Raw genomic sequence first — 26,277 nt, 5'->3', positions numbered from 1 at the left:
AAGCAGCTCGGCCTTGACCAGCAGCGAAGCACTTACTCACTTGTCCTCCATATGCAGTCCACTTGTCAAGGGCTCGCTTGCAGTGACGTGCGCACACGCACACACACACACACACACACACACACACACACACACACACACACACACACACAGCATGTGGCCTAAAGCGGGAGGAATCTTCTCCCTTTACTGGACTCAAGGACTGCCAGAGCCTCATCAGTTCTGGTGATGAGGCCTCTCGGCTTTTTCTATCCTTCTCCTCCTCCACCTCTAAAAAATGTCCCAGGCAATTTAGCCCAAGGAGAGAAAAAGGTGCCGAGCGCTTAGATAAATAACTGAGAGCAATCCTGCCAGAATGGAAGGAGCGGTGCACTTGTACAGTGGGCGAGCGGACCAATGCTGGATCCTAAAAGGGTTCATTTCAGGGGTGGCAGCCAGCGAGGCTCATCAGGGTTTCTTTTTATTGCAACAAGTGCCGTGGCGCTAGCATGGGGTGAGGATTTGGGACTACAATAGCTGCATTTCCATTACAGTTTTTTGCAAAAAAAAAAACTTGTCTAGTCAAATTCCCTGTTTGGCATGCACAAACTTGGCCAATAAAGCTGATTCTGATTCTGAAAAGAAGAGATATTTCTAAAGTTTTGACAAATTTCGACGCATAAGTCGCAATGCTCGTAAAATCTTGTCCCGTGAGACACCACTTTGAGGAGGATGGAGGTACAAAACATTTTGCAATAAATCTGCATTTCGATGTTTGCTGTCAAGAATGGTTGTCATATTTTTCTGTTTAATTACTTGTAAAAAACAAATGTTCTGTCCGTATGGATCCGTGTTTACTGAGTGGATGTTCAGTGCTTGCTACATCAGAAGTTTGCGAATATCCTGCAGGGAGCCACCTTGTTTTGGTGTGTATGCAACGGAAAACTACAAAATCTAGTGGTGCAATTAGCCAAAAGAGAGCCAGTATTACAGGCTGCTAAACTGGCTGCAGTGTAGCTTAAAGGCCTCGTGATTCAGAAAGATTCAGCATCATCTAATTGGAAGAAAATATATTTTAAATGATGAATACCTGTTTGACGATGCCCCACTTTAGATCCTTTATTTATACACCAGCTGTGATATCACACTACAATAAAATGAAACGCTAAGTAGATGCAATGCTTGCCCAATTCAGATGTAGTTAATGATACTCCATGCAAGTGGATCTGCTCTCAATGCAAATACTATTCATTCCAGGTTCCCATAGATTCAGCTGCATACACTAAAAAATGGATATTAGTTGAGTTTCATCCAATGGAAACTGGTTTAGATAGATAGATAGATAGATAGATAGATAGATAGATAGATAGATAGAGACTTTATTGATCCCTTTGGGATGACTCCCTCAGAGAAATTAACACTTCCAGCAGCAGTAGCAGCACACACCGATGGAAAAAGAAATTTAAGCACGCAGATTAAAAGAAATAGCAGCACACAGATAAATAAAAAATAAAATAAGATAAAATAGCGGCACACAGGTATAAAATAATAAATAATTACTAATATACATATTCAATATACATATACATAATAATGGCCACCTCCCTTCCCTACCATTACAAATTAAGAGGGAGAAGTGAGAACACTTTTCTTGTAACGGCCCAATGCACGGTAAATTATCAGATCGACGCCGCTTTCAGGTCATATCGAGTTCCATGAGACTGTTTCAACGTCCAGCCGGGCATGAAACCAAGACGCCGGCAGAGACGCAACGTGTTTATGACGCAACAAAAACAAGAGCGAGGACGCCGCATTGTTCTGCGGCCGCTTTGATAAACAACGCTTTGTGTGCACCAACGTTTGGTCCAAAGGGAATTAGCAAATAAACCACGCCACCACCGCCACCACTATACCATCCCAGCGACGCATTCTACACGATCAAACAAGTAGAGTTTTCCTTTGCTTCGGTTTGCCTTGTAGTGCAATAACACATTTTTCCGTGTGTCCCAGTGGGAGATGGAGCCATAACCTTGCTTCTCTCTCTCTCTGTCTCTTTATTCTGATCTATTCAGGTAATTTCTCCAAACGCGAAATTCGAGAAAGAAAAAAAAAATACCAAGGGGAATCGCAGTCAGAATATAGTTGTCTTGTCAGTCCAATTTGTCACAAAACCGTGACATTAGCGCCAAGGTTTTAAGCTGAAATATCCACTTTTGCCTCCTGGGCAAGAACTGGCTGCATGTGAAGTCTAAGTTAGCAAAAGTGAACATAGCTACAAACTTGGTGGTTACGGTGGATATTATGGCTAAAAAACAAACATAAAAAGATTGCATTAGCATCATCATGGTCCAATAAAATGGACCAAGCATTCTGGGCATCATATTGACAATTTGGTGGCATTATCTCCCTCCAGGATGATAATGTGGATTCAAAAATATCACCAAGGACCCCATCAATGAGGTGGTGACTACCATAAACTTCAGTTTTTGCATAAACCATCCCATTCAGGTCAACAGGAGCAGTACATAATAGTTGTGTAGCTCCATTTTCCCCTTAAGGAAACAACCAGGCACTCTATATATGGTATATATGGTATATATGGTTGTAAGGGCCCAATTTCAGGCCTGTGTTTCATTTTTTCCAACAGTTTTTATCTCTGTCTGGCAGAAAGACGTGAATTTGGAGTTCTCTCCAGTCTCTTCCCCCTCAGTGCTGCTGGTCCTGATGCCAAGCGAGAACAAACCACCAACTTCCTTCCCATGCACCAACGTGCTGCCTCAGCCACAAGACCTCCAATTTAGTACTTCAACTCTGCAACTCTTCTCTTACTGCCATGGCTTTTCTCGCCTCTCTTGCCACTCCACCTTAACTTCATTTTTTCAAAGACAAGTCAAACAGAATCATCTGCTGCTTTCCCACCTTGTGAGTAAAGGGGAAAAAAAAGGTTTGAGGGAAATTATTGCTTCTCTTTATTTCTTGATTTATCTCTATATTTTTTTTTTACATTTGCAGCAAGAAAATGGCATCTGACTCACGCGCCTTATTATCGATGCGTTCCGTTTATTGTTTTCTGCAATGGCACTCTCACACACTGAAAAAAAAAAAAGTGTATTTCACGACAATGTCACCTTCATAGAGGGAAAATATAATTGTCCTGGCTCTAAACGTTGCTCCATTCTGCTTAAATGCATTATCCGGTCTAAGTTGTGTTTGACGGACTGCCACAGAAATACACGGTAAGACTGGCGGTGGTGGTGGTGTGACTCAGCGGTGATTGAAGGATTCACATAAGATTGCAAGATGTAACACAAAGTGGTATAAAAAGAAGCACAAACCTAATAAATCACTCCTAAGTCTTTGATTGGGAAACCTTTATATTACTACCATGGGGAACTACATTATTCCTAATGAAATATTGACATTTTTTGGGTTGTGCTTGCAAACTCCTCTGAATGTGCTGGGGACGGCTGCTGCTGCTGGGAAAGCATTGAAAGGAAATTGTTTTATTTTGAAAATAAATCTGATCTTTTAATTAGTTTTGTGCAGCGAACTAGGAGTTGTGTGCATTTTCACTAGAGTTGTGGCTAACTGGAGAAACCTCAGTTGTGATTCGGGAACAGAATTAGCACAGATGCTTTAGACTCCCTAACCCCCCCCCCACAACACTCATTTGTTCCTTTTGGCCTTTTGCTGCTTTGACATTTAGCCGTGGTGCCATTACTCCGCCGCTTAAGAACAATCCTTCTAATTTCCTAATTACCTTCGGTGAAGTTTATTTGCTGCTCCCCCCCTCTTCCCCCCACCCCTCTGCGAGCCAACAATTTTGTCCTCCCCTTTTTCTTTCCCACCGGCCGGCCCCTCTCTCAGTATCCATAAGTCTTCCTCCAGAATTCCCTGAGTCTGCGAAACGTCGCGCTGATTAATCACTTGATTACTCCGAGCCAATAGTCACATTGATTCACTTTGCCGCGTCGGTCCCGCACAAGGCGGGGACTATTCTGTCTTTCTTTTTTTTAGGATTCCGAAAGGAGGGGAGGCGGAGGCTGAGTGGCGGAAGGTCGTCGTGATCACACACCGCTGAGCGAGTCGGAACTTCAGACGAAAGGAAAGCCTTCTGTTCAGGCTGCGCCTAAAAACCCCCTTAAAGAAATAAAACATCTTTAAGCCCCGACACATCCTGAAGGTGACTTGGATTTTCTTTCTCTCTTTCTGTCTACTTGGCCCCTTTGAACCTGAGCTGTTTCAAGTCACCGGGCGGGAGGGAAAAGTGAAATGCTGGTGGTGCGACAGCTGCTTTTACCGCTCGCGTTAAGGCCAATCTAACCAAACCTTCAAGCCGTTGTTGCTCCGCGAGCTGTGGGTAACGTTTCCTAACTCATACGCAGCCCCAAACCCCTGCACAGTTTGAACGGCGCTCAATATTCATCTCGACGACAAGCAAGACGGAGACGGAGTCGGGTCTATCACCGGCGCCACGGGGGGGGGGGGGCGAAACGGGAGCGAAAATGAGGACTAGCGAGCCGCACTTAATTCCCTGCCTCGGAATGAGCGACCACGAGTGCAGAGGGCGAGTCTGATTTGTATAAAAAGTGGCGGTACGCATAACATTCGATTGAAACAGAATAGAAAAGACAAGAAGCCCAGAATGATTCTGACCCCTCTGGCCCCTGACAACATTTTCCTCACATTTTCTCTTTTTGGGACTGTTTGGGACGGTTGTGATGATGTCGTGAAAATCCCAGTAGACCAGCCGGGTGTGAAACACTCAGACCTGCAGCCAATGATCATGTTCACCACGTTCAAAGTCACTGAAATCCCCTTCGTTCCCCCTTTCGGATGCTCACTTCAATGCAAGTCGTCTTGGCTAAATGTATTGAGTTGCTGCCATGTGATTGGCTCATTATTGGCTATTAGTGTTAACAAGCAGTCGATAACATTGTACCTGTTAAAGGGGCCGGGTGAGTTTAAAGTTGTACATTCTGGGCTGTTGGGAGCAGAAAGAAAACCATACAGCACAACTCAGCTGGATTTTAGGGGTAAAATGCAATGAGGCTTATATAAGGAAAAAAAAAAGCAGAAAATATAAACCTTTACTGTTGGCTGTGACGCCGGTCCTGCTTAATAAAGTGCCTGTGTCCAGCAGCGGAGAGTCCAAGCGTCATTGACACCGTAATGATGCAACAAGGCAGTGACTGATCACAAACCAGCATCCGTCTGGCCCAGTTGTGTTCGGCCAAAGCCGACCCCCCGCCAGCATCCACGCCGTATGTTCACAAAAAAAAGTGCACGGAAGCCTGGTGGTATCCTGGGAGAGGGTAATGAGTACCACCGGGGCCTCGTTTAAAAAAGGCAAAGGTCCACTAGCGGGGAAGCGAACCCCTACTACGGGTCTTCTGGCCGGAGCCGGCAGAGCGGCGCCTCACCAGCGTGTTGCATCAGGATTCAGCTGAAAAATGCACAGCTACCCTCCCGCCTTCTCGCCCTCCACCCCCTACAAAGTAAAAATCACACTGACACAAACATTCAGGAGCTCGGCGCTATCTTTCATTAAGACGTCGTGCCCTCCGGCTTGGAGAAGCTTTTCTTTATTGACTTGCTTATCTTTATCTCGGTGGGGGGTGGACGGGCGGCCACGCCGCTAAACAAACGTACAGTGTCACGCGCGCACACACACACACACGCCGGTGAGCCTCGTCACCTTTACATCGATTTCCCACTGGCCAACCAGCTGCTTAGTTGTGGATGTGGTGACAGCTTGACCCATGGGGCCCGTTTGGCCGTGCACTCGCACGTGCACGCACGCTCAAAGAGGGAGCGATGTTGCAGCCTTAAAGGAACGCCCCCTAAGAATTTATTGACTGCCGAGAGAGAAAGTGGCTATTAATCTGACAAATGGGCCTGAAAGCCTGTCGCAGACTAGTTGGCAGAGTATGTGTCGGAACGCGTGCACCTGTGCACATGCGCGTGTTTCTACACGGACTGATTGTCTTTTCTTAAAAAATAAATAAATCAAATGATCAGTGCTTGTGTCTCAAACCCAACATCAATAGCTACGTAATGTGTGGTGTTTCCCGCCATTTTTTTTTACCTGCGTTGACAGCGTGCGGAGGAGCAGGCAGGAAGTCATTTGAAACAAGGGTTTAAACAAAGGCTTTTTTTTTTTTGACAAAAAAAAAAAGTCATTCCAAACAGCACGACGGTGGGTATTTCAGATTTTTGACAGGTTCATTTTCCATTGCAACTACCGTACCCTCCCCCTTCTGGGTGGTGAGAGAATTCTGAAAAGTGATGGACTGCAAATTCACAGAGGATCTGTGGACCAAACACCTCATAGTGACCTTCTCATGACCCTCAATTTCTTGTGCCGCAGGGCCACAGTGAAGCCATTTGTGACAATTGGTTTACATGGGAACTGCTTCTTGTGCGGTACACACACCTACACACACCTACACACACACACACATATATGTGAATATAGATATATAGATAGATAGAGTACATATACATTTGTAGGTGCAAATGTATATGTACATCAAGCCATATATAAATAGTTTAACTAGTGGAGTGAGTAGGTTCAGTCTTATTTTGGATCCTGTGGCTGATTGGCTTCCTGTTTTGGGGGCGGAGGGTGGTCCCCATTTATGCTGATTGACAGGACGTGGCAGCGGGAGTTTAAAATGGATCCGCCGAGCGTCTCGAACGCAGCGGGCCGAAGCGACAGAATTTTCTTTATTTTTCGGAGGGGGGTGCTGTTGGTGATGCAACAGGACATTTAGTGGCAGGCGCTTACATCACGCTCAACCAGGGTCTTGCATAACTTTTCAAAAATCACAAAGTCGCTGGTGTCTGACAGGCGGCGGGGGCCAGCCAGCGTCTTCAGAGTCATCATTTATTGACGCGTGTTGCTGTAAATTCCAAGCAGCGACAGTTAAATGGAGCGGTCTCGGCCTGGAGAGACCCCAGACGGCGGAAGAACGGCAAACCAGACTCACAAAATTAGCCATCTTGAAATCCACTCTGCTCATGACACCTTTTTTTTCTCCTTCTTCTTCATTTCTATCTGACCCTCCGTCCCTGGAAATTACTGCCACACTGTTGCCTGTGCCAGTTCAATACCCCGGAGGCAAACCTGCAGGCCTGGCAAGAGAAACAAGATAATGAGAGGAGTGAAAGAGGGAGGCAGTGGAAAGAGAGGATGACGGCCGCACAATGACTCACACATCGCTGTGAGTGATTGCGTGCAATTTTTGCCTCCGTCTGTCAAGACCGGTCTAAAGAGCCCTGACTAGAAAATAAATAAATAAATGAATAAATAAATAAATGGAAAAGCCGCTGCAAACTTTGAAAATGGCGACAGAGAAAGTGGGAAAAAAGCAAACAAAAAAAATAAACCAGTCACACATTTTCATGTGTCCCTCAGCCAAGAACATCAACGGAATTTGTCTCCGGAGTCTTGTTAATGTTGAGTCAGTGTTGGTGGCTGCCGCGTCGTGCAAATACAAAAGTCACACGAACAAGCTAGTTTTTTTTTCTTTCTTTTTTATATATATTTTTTTACTTTTGCATGCCCGGCGTCTTAGAAGCTAAGAATTAATGAAGTTTGTTTTGCTCTGCGCCCTCAAAAGATGAATTCTGATACGTCGACAGAAGACAACGTCCACGCGGGTCCTCAAGTCAACTCTGCTCCCGCTACCCCCCCACCCCCCTTACACACGCACACACAACCACCACCCCACCCCCAAACCCCCACCCACCCAGCTCCATTGAGGGTGTGCGTTGGTGCCTTTGGCGCGTCCTCTGTGAGTGATGGCTTGGCTAAAGTGCTGTGAAGAGAAACATTGCGGGCTTGATTCATCGCCGTTGCAACGGGGGAAAAAAAAAATGCATATTTGCACACAGACTGAGGGGCAGATCTGGGAGCCTCGTTAGCCGGATGGCTACATACTCGATCATTACTACGAAGGCTCCTGCCTCAGCCCCCACCACTCCAACCCCTCCCTCAAACTCTGTGCCTGCCCACACTCACTCGTTCTGGTGGAGAACCATTTTTTCCGAAAAAAAACCAAAAAAAAACTCAAAGCACAATAAACAAAATAGTTACGGGGAGCCTGGAATCAGCCACCGCTATGCTAGTGTCGCTAACTCCTGATAAGTACGATTTGCCGACCGCTTCCCCTGCCTGGTATATCGCCCTACCAGCACATTTTTCTTTTTCCTCGGCCCACATTTTTTTCCGTCTCCCTTTCCCAGCATGCCTTGCTGCTGAGACAGTGCTTGTTACAGAGGACGTGCTGACGAGCGCAGATCGATACCAACTCCCCAACTGAAACACCTGTCTGGGGCCCCGGCCGCGTCTGGCTGAACTTGTTCTTGCTTCGGTACGTGTGTCTTTGTGTGTGTGTGTGTGTGTGCGTGCGCGTGCATCAGCATGCGCGCTGTCAGTCAACGCGGCGTGCCCTTGACGGTGTCAGCTCTCAGGCGCGTGGGGGCCTCCGCGTGTACACACGTGCGCGCGTGATGGATTTAGCTATCAGTTTACGGACGGCGGATTATACGGGCGGCTTTCTGCCGCTATTTTTCCCCCTCTATGAATATTTTAGCATTGCATAAACAAAAAAAAAATGAAAAGGCGCTTTCAAGGCCCGCCGTGCATATCGGGGGTAGTTGGGGGGTCAGAGAGGAAGCCGCAGGCGTTTTCCATCAGCTGGATATCATTGGTGGAAATTACAAATTACAGCGGTAGATTAAGGAACAGGACCCGGCGTTGTAAAAAATGCCCATCCAGTTCCCCTTGACCGGGTTCGGCTGCATAAAAATGGCTCGTAGCAGGGCGTGAAATAAAGGGTGTGGGGGGTGAGTGTGTGTGGGGGGGGTTCTTCTCCCCAGAAATCTTAAATCCGCTACAGGGAAGCGGCGCACTGTGACAGTGGGCTGCTAACACCCGGTCTGTCGATAAATCCCGACTCGCAGAATTTATTTCCTGCAAGACCGAGGAATCACCTCGCTTCACATTCCCTCGGCTGAGCGGCCGGACGGGCGGGGCCCATTCTATTCTGGTTCACACTTGTTTGTCCCCTTTCGTAGTGCAGGAAAACTGGGGCTAATTGTTGGCGAAGACGCCGCGCATCACATGTGCATCGTAAGTGAAGCTGTCCGTTAAAAAGGGCAACGGGGTCGGCCTGACACAGCAAGGTTACTCAGTTATTCAGTGCCTCGTTAAGAAGGTGTAAAACATAATGTAACATGACATCGTATAAGATACGATGTGATACGTTATGTAAGACGTCACGTGACACGTGACATGTGACATGACATCTCTTGCGCGGCAACGTCACTTCGACCTTCCCGGCGTGTCCGCATTCCCTGACAACACTCTGGTGACCCTGAAGCAGCTTGATCGCTTCCTCTCAAGGCCAGACACTGAGGAGGCGTCCAGACCCCCCCCCCCCCCCCCCCCCAACACACACACACACACACACACACTCCCCATCGGATCCACGCATTGTCCACACAACAGCCAGTTAGAGTTAGAATAGAGTGACCTCCAACAGATCTAAATCTGGAGTCAAAGGTCCCGTATGAAGGCAAAATGTGCTTCTCTCCAAGATTTTCTAAAACATATTACATGTATGTCAATGATCTTTTCTTCTTTTTGTACTTCCTTCTACTTGAACTAAAACCTGGCACCCGTGACGTCACAAAGGGCCCAGGTTAGCCTGAGTGCAACCGCAGCCCTGGTCAACACAAAGCAGATGCAATTTTTTTGTCTGGGATGCTAAAACTGAGCTAAGCTGCAAACACAGGGCTAAATACTCTTCTCTGGGAAAACAGACGAAGGTCTGTGAGTCACATTGTTGGTCACATGATCTCGGCTTTGTCAATGTTGCTCTACTCTTTCTATTTACTGCATCAACAAACCTTCTGTTCCATCGCTGACTGGCAGCGGCGCTCTCGCTTCCTTTCAGAAGTATCAGAGGCGGCTATAAAACAAAAACAAAGCGCCAAATGAGCGCCTCTGTCCGTCTCCCCCGCCACCCCCGTCGACCCCCCCACATCCCATCATATTCAAACCCAAAAAAACAAAAAACAAAAGGGAGGCGAAGGAGGAAATTTCACAGCTCTGCGGGAGAGCGTCTGGGAGGATTATCGTGGAAGCAAAGAGCCACGGGTGAGCGGAGAATGACTGATGGCGAAGGTGGGTAACGCACACACACGCACACACACAAGCAGGCCCGGAGCTTCCCCGTGTGTTTTTGCTAAACTCATGGGACAAGATTTTCTTGCCTTGTAATGATTTCTAAATAGGGCCTCATTGCCCAGGGATATATTTAATTGCCACACACCGGCTGGTGATGCTAATGTACACTGACAAAAAGGGAGCGGGAGGCGGAGGGGAGGGGGAGTGAGGCAGAGAGAGAGAGGAGGGGAGGCGGGTGAGGAGGGGAGGAAAAAAACAGGCAACATTTGTTCTCAAGCGACTCTGACTGAGCGCCGGGCGACTTGCCGTCGAGCTCCCCGCCGCCCCGCCGCCCCGGCGTCACGTGTTGCGGTGGTTTGTGCGCCGCCGGAGCGTTGCGACGTCGCAGCTGCTGTCAGGGCGCCACAGGCCCGCGCACACACACACGCACACACCGGGGTCAGCCGCCACGTCGCTGGCTGCAACAACCAGTTGACGTCGTGCGTCGTTCTATTCTTCTCACAGCGGCTTGAACTTTGTTTGCAGGTGCAGCTGATACTTTGAATGTGCGTGTGTGTGTGTTTGTCCTAGTTTGCACAGTAGGTAGTTGGGTGAAGTGGTGTCACCACTCAATAGCGAGTACCAGCCAGACCCAGAGGGAGAAGACCAGACCACAGTGCACAGCAGTGTACAAATAGTTGTGTCTAAAATTTTTACTCAATCCCATTTTTGTGTCAGAGGCACAAAAACAAATGGAAATTATGTTGTTGTTTATTTGTGAATGAGACAAGATAAGAAAACTGAATTCTTGCACTTGTACTCTGGATGTGTTGCAAGGGGAAATGTTGCACTGAAAATAAACTGCACTTGGAGACTTCATTCTTAGACGGATTCTTAGCTCAATGCAGTACTCCGCAACTCCACAAATGCTTGAGGTGTCCAAGAACTTTTTCTCACCACTGAATTTGTGTTCCTCTGCCTGCATGTATGTACCTATGTGGGTGTGGCCTCCTGTGGGACAACTATGAATGCTGTAAAATGCAGAAGAAAATCTTTAATTTCCATAACTGAGGATGATTTCTGAATAAACATGGTTTACGAGGACACAGGCCCTAGTATACCTGTATACGAGCATGTGTGTGTGTGTGTGTGTGTGTGTGTGTGTGTGTGTGTGTGTGTATGTGAACCCTCTGTATGAGGATAAATAGCCTTGTCTATCACGTTAGGCTGCGTCTGGCAAACAGATTCTCCCCATGTCAGGCCAGATGAACACAAATGAGCTCCCCAGAGGAGACATTTTGGGGGAGGGAGAATGCCCCCCCAACCACCCCGCCATTGACACTTATCACGAAGGACATCTCCCAGGTAAAGGTGGCGCCGGACGGCGAGCACCGGCAGGTTCGTGCGTCATCTGAGGTTGGAAGGAATTTTGGAGCAACAAGAGCGGGGGGAGGGGAGGATAGGGAGGGGAGTGTAGAGGGAGTGTGTGTGTGTGTGCGTGTGTGTTGGGAGGGGGGGGGGTCTGAATCTCATCTCGATGCCGCCGTGTTAAAATACAGGAAATAAAGGGCAGAAAACAAAAATCGGAGCATTTACATAATGGCGGGCTATCCGTCATCCCCCGCCACCGCTAGCTGCTCGCCATCAATAACGTCCCTGTCAGTCTTGCTGCGTCCCCCCCCCCCCAGGGTGACGATACCATCAGCTACCCCACCCCTCCCTCCTCTGGAAATGGATGCAGGCGGCGCCTATAGCGGCTGTGGTTAGATAACAGAGAGCGCCTCCACAGGTGACGGGTCCGCCACGCACTAAATCACCGCACTGTACCGGGAGGTAATTACACCGTCGCTGTAAATCTCACGGCGGAGTCGGATCCTTGCGCGGCACATGGCGCTCGCCTCCCTCCCCCCACAGCACCCCACCCCCATGATCTTCTCTGGCACGCTCATTGGCGAACCGCTGTGGGGCTCAGGTGGCCAGCGGTTTGCCACATGGGTTGACGGCAGCACGGTGCGGTCGCACAAGTAGAGCGCACACGGTCTCCGTCGCCATCCGCAGGAGGGAGGTTAGCACGCCACCAAAACACGCAATTTAAAAGTTCAGTCCAAAGGGAAGTCAGGGCAGATGAAGTTAAAGGTCCACTGGTCCTGACTTACCCTGATTTGTGATTTTTATATTGGCAAAAGCTTAATATACTGCCCATAAATGTCATTTTGGTTTTCCTACCAATAGAACAGCTCTGATTTATATATAAGAATATACATGTAGCAAGGGTCTTGCTCCTAGGTAACTGCCATCTTGCATCGCCATATTTCTAAGAAAGCCTGGTGTGGACAATCCAGCCTGACAGTGCGTTTCATATTTAGGGTCCTCAAATAAACCACCGGAGAAGAAGGTGGACGAGGCACCAAGTTTGTGCGTGCAGGCTGCTGTAGTTCACTGGCACTCTCGGAAAGAGGTGAGGCAAAGTAGCACTGCAGTTGAAAATGTAACCACTTGATGTTGCTGCTTCTTCTCAAAATCTTCAAATATCTAATATTACACAATTAACCTTTAAAAGGATACAAAATATATATTTTTATTATTATTAAGGGCTGTTGTGTCAACGGAGACATGGATGTCAAAATGCGCAGCCGCAGGAAGTAGTCGGCCCAAAGTGCACGACGTGTCCAAGTCCTCAGCGAGGGCATTAACTGCAAAGTGTCTTGCTGACAGCTCTCTCCACTGCGAAGCCTCTTTTATCCATCTGACCCTCACTGAGCGAGGGTTCAGAATTGATGGGGGGGAAAACTGCGACGCGTCTTTGCGAAGAGCGCAATTGTTTATGATGTTTTCCCCATGATCACTCTAATGGGGGGCATCCAAACCTGTGACAGCCAGAGAATAGTGTTTTTTATTTTTATATTGCACAGTTAATACTTCAGTGAACGACAGTGACAAAATACACCAAAAGAAAGTCGAAAGAAAAATAGGCTTCTTGCCTCAAAAATGATTTTGTTCCATAGTTAGTTTGTTTGTGTGTTCCTTTAATAAAACTTCTATACACCCAAAAAGGTGCCATATTGCACACATTTTCCACATCTAAGTGCCTTCTTGGATTAACTATTAATAATAAACTAATAATAATAACCGTTAGGCCCTCTGTTTGCAGTCATCAACACAGAAAACCGAGTTGCTGACGCAGAACTCAGACGGAACACTTTCTGGCAGCAAATCGATTGCATTCCACTTGTCGTTACTTCCTGTTTGGCAGTTTTTTTTGTTTTTTTTTTATGTTGCCTTCTCTTGTTAAGACCCACAAGCACCAAAGGAGAGCAGAACACAGCTGTTGGCCCACCACAGAGCAGTGAGCTAAAGGGAGCTGTGCAGCTGAAGCACCATTCTGTTCTCGCACACACACACACACACACACACACGCACAGACTTAATGCTTTTCTCTCAACGACTTGCTCACGCAAAATGTCACTGCTGCCAAAACAACAAGACAAGCGGATTGTGACGGAGAACCGCTGTCACGCACCCCCTTCCCCCCTCTAAATTTATACAAACAGTAAGTGCAACGCTCAAACCCACAAGCAGATACGGGGGTGTTTTACCTGAACTGTCACGGCTCAAATCGGGTGTGAGAAACGTCCAAAGCGCACACGCACACACAGTCAAGCCGATGGGGACTGTATCACATGACTACGGGCGCAGCTGCACCATGGGTTGCCCGGCTATTTTCTGCAATTAATCGATCACACGAGGCCACTGAAGCTTGACTTGGGAGTCGCTGGGCATCAGCGAGAAGTTGGCCCGCTGTTCCGAGCGCTGGCCAGACAGCGTGCAGGATCCATACTGATCTGCAGAGATTGGCTGAGAAAACCGGAATGGATACAAATGACAAGGTGAGTACATCTCTGTGTGTGCGTGCATGTATGTGTGTGTGTGTTGCATGCATGTGTGTGTGTGTGTTGCGTGCATGTATGTGTGTGTGTGTTGCGTGCATGTGTGTGTGTGTGTGTGTGTGTGTCTGGAGAGGAGCATAAAGAGGCTCAGTGCTCTCCAAGAGAGCCATACCTCATGCACACAGAATACTAATCCAAGCTGAGCAGACAGTCCCTCACTCAGACACACACACACACACACACACACACACACACACACACACACAGACACCATTTTGTCTGATTCATTTCATGAGCAAAAAATAAAAACCCTACAATTGTGATGAATGCATCGCAGAAGGAATAATTATTATTTTGCGTCGTCCACGGCGGCGCCGTCAGTGTGTTTTTTGGCTCCATCTCGGAGCTTTTTGAAACAGCTGCGTGCACTCTGTGGCGGAACGGTGTGAAAATAAACCCGTCCCTCACCGACGCCTCTGAAGACGGAGCGCGCACAGGAAAACGTACAATCCTCTCCGCTCTAATTACCAGGAAGTATTCCTGTGAGGAGGTGGGTGGGTGGGTGGGGAGGGGTTTGGGGGGGATAAGCCGTCTTCTGTGTGCGGCCGTGTGCGTTTTTCTTTTTTTCCTCGTCTCTTTTCGGGCAGGAAGTACGCAAGTGACGGACCGCTGGCTCCCGCTCAATGCGAGGAAGGGCGATCTGGTCCCGGGAGCCTGAGCAGAATAACAGTTATCTCCACGGGTTCGGCCCTCCAGTCGCTGCGCCTCCCTGCCTCCCTGCCTCCACGCCTCCAGCGAAATCCTCGGCCCAAATCAGCTCCCGGGAGAAATCTTCACGGCTCCGCCGTGGGGGCACTCTAGACAGTGGGCACCACTGTCAGGAGACCGAGGCAGGTGTGCGAGTACGAGACCTACTTGTGGCGTAAAGAAATCATTCAACGTCAAAGTGTAACAAGAGTCTTTTTTGCCTGGTGGTATCTTGATAGCTTTTGGGTCTGGGTCTTCTAGATCTGGTAGTTGATCGGAATCCAGAGTTCGATAGTAAATACTGCTTGTGAAAACCTCACCCTGCACTTCTTCTGCACATTGTTCAAAGGTGCCCTATTGTGGTCGTTTCAGGATTTAATAATGCATTAATTTTGATTTGCAAGGCCGTTTTGCCTGTCTCTCAAAGGCAATGATGGTTGCATTGAATTGCCTCTGGTATGATAATCATGGATCGTAGAAAGTCTATAAATGGACAAACTGTTATTCTTCGTACTTGGTTGGTTGGCAAGAGCTGAAAAAGTCAGTTTTACAAAATAGGTCCCCTTTGAAACCCTCCCATGTCCACTCTTGATACTTTTTGACAACTTCATAGCACAATATTATGATGTCACTGTCTACTCTGTTAGCTAAGAGCACCTGTTCCTGTGCTGCTTAGTTCCGTTCCACATTATTAACATGCTTTTATTACACACAAAAAAAGACGATTGCTTTCACACATTACGTCATTTTTTGCCTGAGGGCAACTCCTTTACATGAGTAACTTTGCGTGTCTGCAGCCTTTTCAAAATGACTTGAGGGAAACAGTTCTGTAGAAACTAGTTTCACAGAAAACAAAAGACTAAATTGATAGTTTTGCCACAGCCTGCAACGCTCTGAGGCTTAATATCTGTTTAAACAGTAGCTGCCAGGAGACAAACACCGTTGATTGTGTTTGCATGAGCTGAGCAAGTGAGAGAAAGGAAGTGGCATGAATATCACTGTTTGTGCCTCTGTGTTGTGTCTACGTAGAGACGCTCTTTTTGAACAATAACTAAAATTAGATACTCTGAACAAAAATATGGAGGCACTCAAAATCACCATCCAATCAGAAGTAAAGTCATCCAGGTTTAGTTTATCTTTTTTCTCGTGTAATGTGTTACACAAAGCACAGCAAGGCCAAGCTTTTTGGCATGACATCACGGTAATCATGACTGAAGTTGACCTTTTGGGGATGAAATGTCACCCCTTTATCATTTAATCCCCTCAGACGTCCGTGTGAAATTTTTCTCCAAACAGCTACGAAAAATCCTGGGTCACGTTCGGCGAGGTCACGGTAACATTTCACGAGAATTTGAAGCGATATATTTTAGAACATCTATCCCACACAGAAAAGCAGAAAGATCAGGCTTTTCACCTCCTGCAGTTGTCTGACAGACAATGGTAAATCACATCCAAGAGCAACTACGACACGTCTTAAAAACTGCATTTTTTTCTTTAAGGCCTTCTCAAGATCTTTATTTTTCCTCCAGGAATACAAAGGAAAACCCTGCACATTTAACCCACTGTTCACGGTTCCCACTAAAATGCCATGTGCTTCATGTTTTGAAAAACAAGTTAATAACCAACCAACCAAAAAACAAATAAATAAATTCCGATTTGGTCACTCTGTCACTGTGCGAAAAAGCAAAAATCGAATCACAATTAAATATTAATGTGGCTGCATTAAAAGGGGCTGATGCCTTGCTTTCATTTACATGCACACGTCTGTATTAGCAACTGACAAAGTAATGATGAAATAACTCACGAAACACAACAAATGGTCCTGGCGACAAACTTGAGGGGGGCTCTCAGTCTCTGCCGTAGGACAACTAATTGCATTACGCGATGGCAGCGGTGCTTATAGCACCATGATGGATGACTCAACATGTAGCGTAACCATGTAATTACCCAGAAACGAGCGGGAACACCGGGCACTTGGCGCCAAACTGTAAAGACATCCTGCGCAACAAACGAGCGCTTCTGCACGTTTCTTTCGATCTGCCGACAGCTCGGAACGGCGCGGAAAAGCCCCCGCGTCATCGCGCTGTGAAAAATCGAAACCCCCGGGCCTGCGGCTAACGGATGAGTTCAAGAGCTGCTGGCGAATGGAGCCGAAATGATGCAGTGACACAATGAGAGGCTGCATATGTTGAACGCGGCGCTAACCTCTTCTGGCCCGTAGCACTCAATCACCGGGAGAAAGAGGGCGGGGAGACATCCATCATGCCGACGGGCTGACACGCCGTGCGGATGGTGCACATTCAGCCAACGAGAGGAGATATATATCACAGCGAGGAAGCTTGACTCGTCGATGCTGACAGTGAAATGAAAAAAATGGAAAGAAAAGAATATCTACTTGTGTTTCAGTCCACTTTGTTCTTAAAACTGCGCTGGAGTGAAGAGGGTACAATCAACACATGCTGAAATATTTCATTCATTCATTCATTCATTCATTCATTCATTCATACATTCATTCATACATGCATATCATTATTTCTTCACAGGTTCTGTTTAGGGTTGAGAGGTCCGGCTAAAAATACTGTCACGAATCTTCTAAAATATGCCCAATTCCAATGCGGACTTTGAGTCTTGAGTCGGTGGACAGTGTTTTTTTTTAATTTGCAGATGACTGCATCCAATAAGCACATTTATTTGCCACATCTTGTGCAGAGTTGTATATTAATACAGTACTATTTCTTTTTCCTCGCGGGACTCCTGCAAAGTTCCCCCGGGGCACCAGAGTGCTTTTAACACTGCTTTACATGTTAGTAACGCACTGACAGCGTGATCCATGCATTGATCACCGCAAGAGCTCACACCATGACCAATCCTTGACTCCAACAAGCCCATCACGCTGCCCCCCCGACCTTACTTTCCTCAACATACTCTCAGAAATTATTGATTGCTTCCTTTGTTGCAACTCGCAAAGCTTGTCCTCGGCAATTTCTGGGCCTGTCTTGGAAAATTACACTGGTACAAAATACATGGAAAAAATGTTAAAGATATACCTATTAATAATTAAGTAGCAGTAGAGCTTTATATAGTAATGCTCTGAATATTGCAACAACTTCCAAGCTGTTTTTGTTGTCAGTTTTGTGTTAAACAGAGAGAAATCTGAAGGAAAAAAACACCCACTTGTTAGCATTTGTTCTGCCCAGATCACAAATTCATATGCAAGGCAATCTATTAATTGGGCCCAGTTGTAACATGCAATAAATTTCACACCCTCCAACCAACTGCCTCATCGTTTTCTCAGGCTTGCGCCGACATCAAGTGAAATGGTGGACTGAAAGAGCCGTGTAGGCGACAAATCACGGAACAGAAAAGGAAAGATGTCTTGCAACATCGCCTGTCAGGCAATTTCATTTTGGCAGCAAATCAATCATAAGCTTAATTTCACATTATTGGCCATTTTTTTGTAGCCTGAACAAAGAACTTGAAAGTGTGCAGCATCATACCATGGTGAGGAAAACAAGGCAGGTGACTCATTGGCATGTTTGTTTCTTCCCATGTCAGTTGCAGTGTGTGTGTGTGTGTGTGTGTGTGTGTGTGATGTCTGTCTGTCTCAGGGTTGTTGGTTGGGGGTTTGTTTGATTGACAGCAGAACCAGGGGATCCAATGTTTTTCTTTCTTTCTCAACCCTCCCCTCCCTCTTTCCCAACATGTCAGGTGTGTGTCTAAATGTGCATGCGTTTGTGTGTGAGTCTGTATGTTTCATCAAAAAGGGGTTTCTGAGAATTGCATCATGAGCAGAGAGGTTTCATAAAAAAAAAGAAAAAAGCAAAGACTTTGGTCAAAGTTCTCTTCTTCGTGACTTCACAGAGTGCTGTTAATAGAATATACTTGCGAATGAAGTAAAACACTTGTTCTGCAGCTGAAGATACGGTGGTAGGATCCCGCTGTGTTTGCCAGCTTAATGCCCAACATAATAAACGCAAGCTTGTGAGATTAACATCTCTGTCTGTAACACTCTGGTGAAGACAGATTTGCACATTATTACATTATTATGCAATGCCATGCCATGTTTACAAAAAAAGGATGGCTACCTTATTCTCAAGTGAGTAATAAGTAAATAAATAAATATGGATGTTTATTTAAAGCATGATCCGCCTGGCGGTGCCTCATAATACCCAATTTATATGGAAATTATTTTTGTTAAACGGTGTTTTATAGAGATACGTTGCTCAAATCTGCTCGGCGCCGTGAAGGAATGTATTTGTCGACTTGACAGACAAAGACCAAGACATTTCCTATTAAAAAACAAAAAACAAAAAAAACAAAACACAAAATAATAAATAAATTGGGGGAAAAAAACAGATCCTGCCTATCCAATTGCCTTTACAGCGGCATAAATGAATAAAGGAATAATGTCACTTCAAGTCGCTTGAGACCATTTAAGGTGGAATTTTGGTCACTACCTCTCAGAACAGAAAATGAACCACCACCACCACCTCCTCCTCCGCTCTCCAAGTATAAAGCCTGCTTTAAGGGATTTACAAATACAGAAATAAAATAATGAGCTTAGCGAAGGTCACTCGCGATAATAGAGTACTGTCCATTGCATCCACAGTTCTAACCAGGGGATAAAAAACTTTGCTGAACATAAAATTCACACAATATACCCGCTAGTGGGAGCAGGGATTCCTAGAAAGAAAGTGAGAAAGGACAAAAACACATCGCTCAGTGCCATCAGAGTTGGGGCCATTAGTGGCCATCAGGAAATCCAAATCTTTTTACTGACTAGTTTAGGTGAGACACTCCCCACAGAGAATCATATTTTTGAGTCATTTATGGCTCCAGGTCATTCACACGCTGAGTGAGCATACAAGCTCCGCCCACGTCCCAAGCAACTGAGGGATTCGTTCGTTCACAGTTCAGCCTCATAGCGGGGGACAAAAAAGGTGAAGCTAAGTTGAAACAAGAGGGTGTGAACATTTGTAAGGGGTCAACTAAAAATCATGACTCGAATCGGCAAAATGAGAGACAATGAGAATAGTTTGTACTAGCGCCCCCACCAGTCTGACGTGCCACACACGCACAAGTCTGGGCAAGCTCATCACAAACAAGTTCTGGTGATTGTAATGGCCAGGAACATCATTGGTATGCATCGACAGAGCATCAGTAACATCAGTCTTAGTGAGATGCCACCACGATGCCCAAAGGTTGCAAAGGGACACCAGTGATCAACTTGCCAAAGATCATTCGCTCGCTGGAGCATTTGAGAAGCATAATCTGAGTCTGTGTCGCAGAATTTTACAGTCACTTTGAAGTAATTGACACTGTTGTCATGTGATTGGACAAGAAAGTAATCAAACCACATGTTGAGTTGCCAGAAATTGCACAAGATGTGGCAAAAATTGGAGAACCTCCCCTTGACTTGATTCGACTTTTTACTTTTTTATTTTGAGAGGGTGGGTGGGGGGTTGCTAAACACTGACTTCTCTCTTCCAATTGAGTGACAAGACTCCTCAGGTTGGAGTTTCTTCTGCCTTGTAGGTGTTTAGGTTTGGTCCAAATCCAAAAATAAGGAAGGTAGAAAAAAAAGTGTCAGCTTTAGCAGCAAGCTAAAAGTGCAGCTTTTTGTGGGAAGGTGTAAACAGAGGGCAAAATATGATATTTTAGGCGAGAGCTTTCTGAGATTTCAGACAATTATATAAGCTGGTCAGATGGAGTCCAGGATGGAAAAAAAAGTTCTTAAAAATAATCTAATTTGAGACCTTTAAACTCCGGCTTGAGAACACATGCACTTGCACCTGAGGGAATAGAACATCAGCTCTGGAAATCTCTATCATGAGGACTTGTGAGATTTATGTGATACCAAATGTCCCCATCAGGATCCGATAGTGATGGTAGAGCGGGTTTCTGCCATATCAGTGTGTCCGGGGTCAGATGCGGACAGGGCTTTGAGGTGCAGTTTTAGCTTAGTGAGACGGCAAAACGACTCCTTGAGTCAAAGAGGCCAACCGCCCGCCCTCGCTCCACACCGCATGTCCTCCCTGTTGAGGAATATTATATGATAGAAAGCCTCCCTGAGGACTGAATTCAGATAACATCCTATCAGCGAGGTAAAAATACTCCCAAAGGAACTTAAGTGCATGTGTTAGCATGTTGTTGAGGGCAGCGGCAGATCTTGGCAATGACTGAGTCCTGCACATACTGTTTGTCCTGCACATCTGAGCCAAGGAACAATATTATATAATCTAGAGAACCATCTATATTTACTTATTCATAGGTCTGATTAAATCACAATGCAAGATACTTACGCCACTCAAAACAAACACTTTAGCCAAACACTCTGTCCACCCCTGTTTGGATAAAATGCAGTTTTAATTTACACATGCAAAATCCCCCATGTGTTAATTTAAATGTTTTATTTTTTTTTTTTGAAGGAATGGCATGCCTCATGTTCAATGCGCCGATGTATGAATGACTATGGGCACGTCTGTGTGCATCGCTGTCAAATCCAATTTTGTCCCCGCACTGGAACAGATGGCTACCACAGGCGCGCACACTCCTGTGGAGCATGGAAAGGGAAAAAGCGCCGCGAGCCACACCTCTGTGACACATGTGGGGAGCGAAGGGTAAGTGTGTGTGTGTGTGTGTGTGTGTGTGTGTGTGTGTGGGTGGGGTGGGGGGGTCTAAAATATAGATCAGAAGATGGATTTTCTCTTTATTTTGACATTTACAAATTTTTTGATGAAAGTAACAAAGAGTTCCACTTGGAACTGTGCCCCCTTCCTTAATTAAAGATCAACAACACCAGTCAAGTAATAAATTCTCCATCAAACAGGGGCCATGCGACCTCCCTGCGGGTGCGTGAAGAGCCGCGATAACAAGGCAAAGTTTGACTGCGAGCTTGTAATACCGCTATCTGGTGGATTTTTTAGTGACAGCATTCTTTAAAAGAATTGCGTCTTTTTTAAAAAGTTTCAATAAAAAATGTGCTGCCTGCCGGCACAATATTATGCAATCCTTGGAAATGCGCAGTGCAATAAGAGTTATCTCTGATCCTTTTTTTTTTTGCCTTTTTCGTACTCGATCTTACCTTGTCGGACGTCCCGGGGCGCTACGATGATGGCTTCGTTGGAGTGCAGCTCGGTGACACAGCAGTCGTCGGGCGGCGCCGAGCCGTTGCCAAGGGAGTGCGGTGTCTCCGGCAGCAGGGGAACCGGCGGCGCCATGATGTTGTGGTTGGGGCAGATACATCCCGTCTGGGTCATTCCGCAACCGTCTTGGTCCGACAGGCCGTGGTGTCCCCCGTGTCCCGTGCGCAGGCACTCCTCGAACCACCGGCAGAGCATGCCGCAGGTGAACTGGCTGGAGTTCTCGTTGTTGATGAGCAGCACCTCCACCAGCCGAAGCTCCAGGAGCTCCTTGTTCACCTGAAGCTCCTCCTCTCCCTCCGCCTCTTCCGATGGGTGCCTCGTCAAACACAGCTGGACAAAGTTCTTGTCGAACTGGAGGAAGGCGTACGGCCCCTGGGCGCCGCAGAGATCTACGACCTCCTGGTCCCTCGCCGAGCCCTGGCGCAACTGAGGCGGGCAGCTCTGATTGGCCTGGTGGTGGTCCAGGGACAGGAGCATCGGCGAGTGGGTCCGGCAGATGACAGGGTCGCGGGCGAAGCGAAGGTAGAGGGAGTACTTGGTGGGGTCCGGGTTCTCCAGTGACCAGGAGCATCCTGGCGCTCTGGAGGGGAAGAGCTCCCTGAGGGAGAAGGAGCCGTAGAGCACCCCGGCCACGAGGCTGGAGCACGACGAAGGGGCGGGCGAGCGGACCTCCCCGAGCGCTGCTGCGGCGGCGCCACCGCCGGCGCCATGGGCAGCCTCGCGGGCCACCTCGGCCAGGGCGGAGAGAGGAGCTAGAGCGAGGGCGGCCAAGGCGGCGGGGGCCCCGGCCGCGGCCAGGAGGGAGGACAGCACATACAGACACGCCCCACCAGCAGTGTTCATCCTATGACATTCGTCCTGAAAAAGAGCAGAGAGAAGAGTTTGCGGATCAGAACCCCAGTATTTTTTTGCGTTTTGTTTTTTTATTTATTTTCTTGTGCCTCGTCTCAGGGGGGCTGCCAAGCTGATGCCGCAGCTCTTGAAACACACAAACACAAACGCGACACTGTCGAAAACACAAAGCCCGCCGCTGAGCCGGATTAAAAGGGGCTGATGACTTTGGCTGTTGAGACGCTCTGTCAGGGGCCCCTCGCTCCAACCCACTTTTTCGTGCGAGCGACATACACAACGTACACAATGTACACAATGCCTGCTGAGCCACCCACCCCCCGCCCCAAGGTTCTGGCAGACTATTACCATCACTGACACAGTAAGGGTCTGCCAGCAGCTTGATTTCTGACTCAGACAATACAGACGCTGGCGCAGACAAAAAAACAAAAAAAACAACCTTAATATAGCCAGGCAGCTCCAGTGTTTTTGCTACAAGCGGTTGTGATGTTCCCCTGATTTTCTGTGCCACCATCAGCGACAAGATTTCCAAAAGGCTCCAATCAGGGTGGGATATACTGTAATATTGTAGCTATAGATTCACTGGGTTTTATTTTCCCCCTAGCAAAAATGCCTGAACAAAAAAAAGAAAGTCTCATGGTGACACTTTTGAAAAGTCTGCTGCCATTTCCAATTCGACTCGGAACTAACAGATGCAATAGATAGATGGAATCATGGTTAGGAAAAAAAAAACACTCTCCTAGTCTACATCTCAACTGTGATTGCTGTTTGATTGGCCCGAGTGCAATGATCATTTGAATTGCCAAGTTTTTAATAGAGCAATGCCTTGGAAGAGTCACGAGTCTCTGGTATGTCAACCAATCATGTCAAGTTCATCTTTAACTTCTTTTGCATGCTCTCTTTTCAAGTATGTGCTTGGGAAACATGCAATGTTAACAAGCAATGTTCGCGACCTTTGCGACATCGTACAGCGCACCGATCCCTCACCCGGCTCCCAAGGCTGAGATTTGGCGGAGTCGTTTCACGGTGGGGAAAACAAGCTCAAAATGAGCCACAAATGATGCAGGCAATCTGCTTTTCCTCAGCACCTGCGCCACTACCGAGCTCCACCTAAGCACTTCCCGCTTTTCCCTTGGCCGGTTTGCGTCAAATTGGTCTCCTGAGTTCCTAGTCCATACTATTTAATGTTGACTACCTCCTTTAGAAAAAAAAAGAAAAGAAAGAAAGGCCTCTGTAGGAAAGCGCACACAGGAGGAGGCACTCAGCCTCCCCGAGGCCCAGGTTAATGAAACGCAGCGGTGTCCTGCACTTCACAGGATTTATGTAAGGCTGTCAGGGACCTCTAGCATCGCCAGTCACGTCCGCAGGGTCGAGAGAGAGCGAGAGAGAGAGAGAGAGAGAGAGAGAAAGGCTAAAGAGGCTGGGAACTGTGCTTATAATTTGCCTTGTCAAGAGATGACCCCCTCACCTTCCCAGCCCTCTCTGAAAGAGGCACTTGGTCGTACAGGAGGGAGCAGCTAATGAGTGCAAGTCACACATGAGAGGATACGTCAGACCAACCATGAAAAAGCAGGCACACAAGGCTTCCAATCAGAGTGGAGTTGTTATCAGAGTTCATTGGGAAGCGATCCATTGACACGTTCTAAACTAATCTGGCATGAACATTACCTATAAGTATAAGGTTTGGTGAACGCAACATTCATGATGACAAAAATATTTTGCCTTTTACTGGTTGCATTTTAAAAAAAGAGCAGACTTTGATATGATTGTTCCTTTTTACTTTTGTTTTGTACTGGTAAAGCATGTTGAGGTGTATGAAGATGACCACATGGTTAATATCCCAATGTTTAGTGGTCCATGTGATATTATACAAATACAACCAAGAAATAAAATTCTAAATAATTGTATTAGATGAAATATGATTAAATATGTGTGCTTAGTGCGCTGTGTTTCGGAAGAGGAGCCCCAAACTCATGGAATCTCTGTACGACCAAAAAATAGGCGTCATGCGCTGTTCCTTATTTTTGGGGAGTTGAATTGTTCTGTACTGTGCCCGGACACGATCGCACAAGCAACACACGCCGAGTTGGTTTGCGACCCATAAGTGCACAAGAAGGAGAAGAAGAAGAAGAAGAGGATGAAGAAGAACCACGTCACCATTTCTCTGCGGAAAATGACATGCAGTGGGTAGGTGCTGTGCAGTAACTCACAACGTGACTTGCTTTCGCTCACTAATGGGGTTGACAAATAACGTTGAAAGTAAATTGCTTTCATCAGGATTTTGCAACGGAATTCATAACAGCCAAGTTGTTCCATTTTCTCTTTCCGAGAGATGTTTTTGAGAAGCAGAAAGAAAAAAAAAACACCTGCGCGGAGAGAACACGTGACTAGGCTACGTTTCGTCCAACTCAATAAAGTGACTCTGTTTTTCCCTCGTCTGTCGCGTACTGTTTACTTTGGCGCAAAGGCGAGTAACCATAGCAACAATCTTATGACCTGAAAATGTTTTGGATCCCGCTCCCCCTCCCACCCCTGTTTTTCGGATGTTCCTCCGTCTCCTCGCGTCGCTGTTTGATGTCCCTCCGCAGAAACGCTCACCTGTGATTTTTCACAGCAAACACGCGACACGGAGGGCGAGAGGATTCCCCCCTTCCTTTGCTTGTTAAAAGCGCCGGTGACACTTTGACAAATGCGCGGCGCCGTTTGGCAGAGGAGAGGCTAATGCGGCGCGTTAAGGAATCATCTCAAGGACGTCATGCTGCCTGCCACACGACGGGGTTACCGATTCTGTCGCACGAGAAACACGCCTCCCCCGCCTTCGCGCAAAATAAGCGCGGCGGTGTAGAAACACCGACTCAGGCGGCGGTCGCGTTCGGTGACACGTGCCAGCCCGTTAACAATGTGGCCACTGCGCCGTTAAATCCAGGAATGTAGCGTGAACACGATGCGACGCTCCCCAGCGCTCGGCCGGAAGCGCTGGGGAGGAGAAATATATATATATATATATATATATATGTATATATATATATATATATATATATATATATATATATATATATATATATATATATAAATCGGGCGACTCCAACAGAGTCTAGACATGGACCCCCTTTCGCTTTGGGTTCAGAAAAAACTGACAGAAAAAAGAAAAAAAAAAGGTAAAACCATGAATGCGTTTTCAGGATGAAGAGGAATCGGGAGCATTAAGCAAATTGTTTGCGCGACAATGAACATTGAATATTCATGGAGCCGCGCAGACTGTGAGAGAGGAGACCCTAAAGTGCTGTCTTCATGAGGCCACTCTGTCCCACTTCACTCCAAGACAGCATATTACTGTGGGCGCCCATAAATATTCATTAGCTTTGATGTGTACTTATTCCTACCAACCCCCCCGCCACCTTGACATTAATGTTATCGCCAAAGATGGCAAAAATATGTATATCCCTCACTGCCTCCCCTCACCTCTACCCCACCACCCCCTCACTCCTCTCGA

At 46.9% G+C, this 26,277-nt stretch overlaps 1 protein-coding gene across 14 annotated transcripts in view; it reads right to left on the bottom strand.

The window, feature by feature from the left end:
• The window catches only part of adgrb2 (adhesion G protein-coupled receptor B2), a 201,803-nt gene that overhangs the window by 114,774 nt on the left and 60,752 nt on the right, over positions 1–26,277 (bottom strand). For all 14 annotated transcript variants that reach the window (XM_076011343.1, XM_076011341.1, XM_076011347.1 and 11 more), the window contains one exon: positions 21,875–22,793. In XM_076011343.1, coding sequence (XP_075867458.1) covers positions 21,875–22,778 — 904 coding nt within the window. In that variant the 5' untranslated portion in view covers positions 22,779–22,793. The remainder of the gene's footprint in view (positions 1–21,874; positions 22,794–26,277) is intronic.

The sequence above is a fragment of the Nelusetta ayraudi genome, unplaced genomic scaffold, assembly GCF_046127955.1.
Source record: "Nelusetta ayraudi isolate G7.1 ecotype Tasmania unplaced genomic scaffold, CSIRO-AGI_Nayr_v1 ptg000135l, whole genome shotgun sequence".
NCBI classification, from domain to species: Eukaryota; Metazoa; Chordata; class Actinopteri; order Tetraodontiformes; family Monacanthidae; genus Nelusetta; species Nelusetta ayraudi.
Note: the sequence above shows the minus strand (reverse complement) of the source record. Positions and strands in the feature narration are given on the sequence as shown.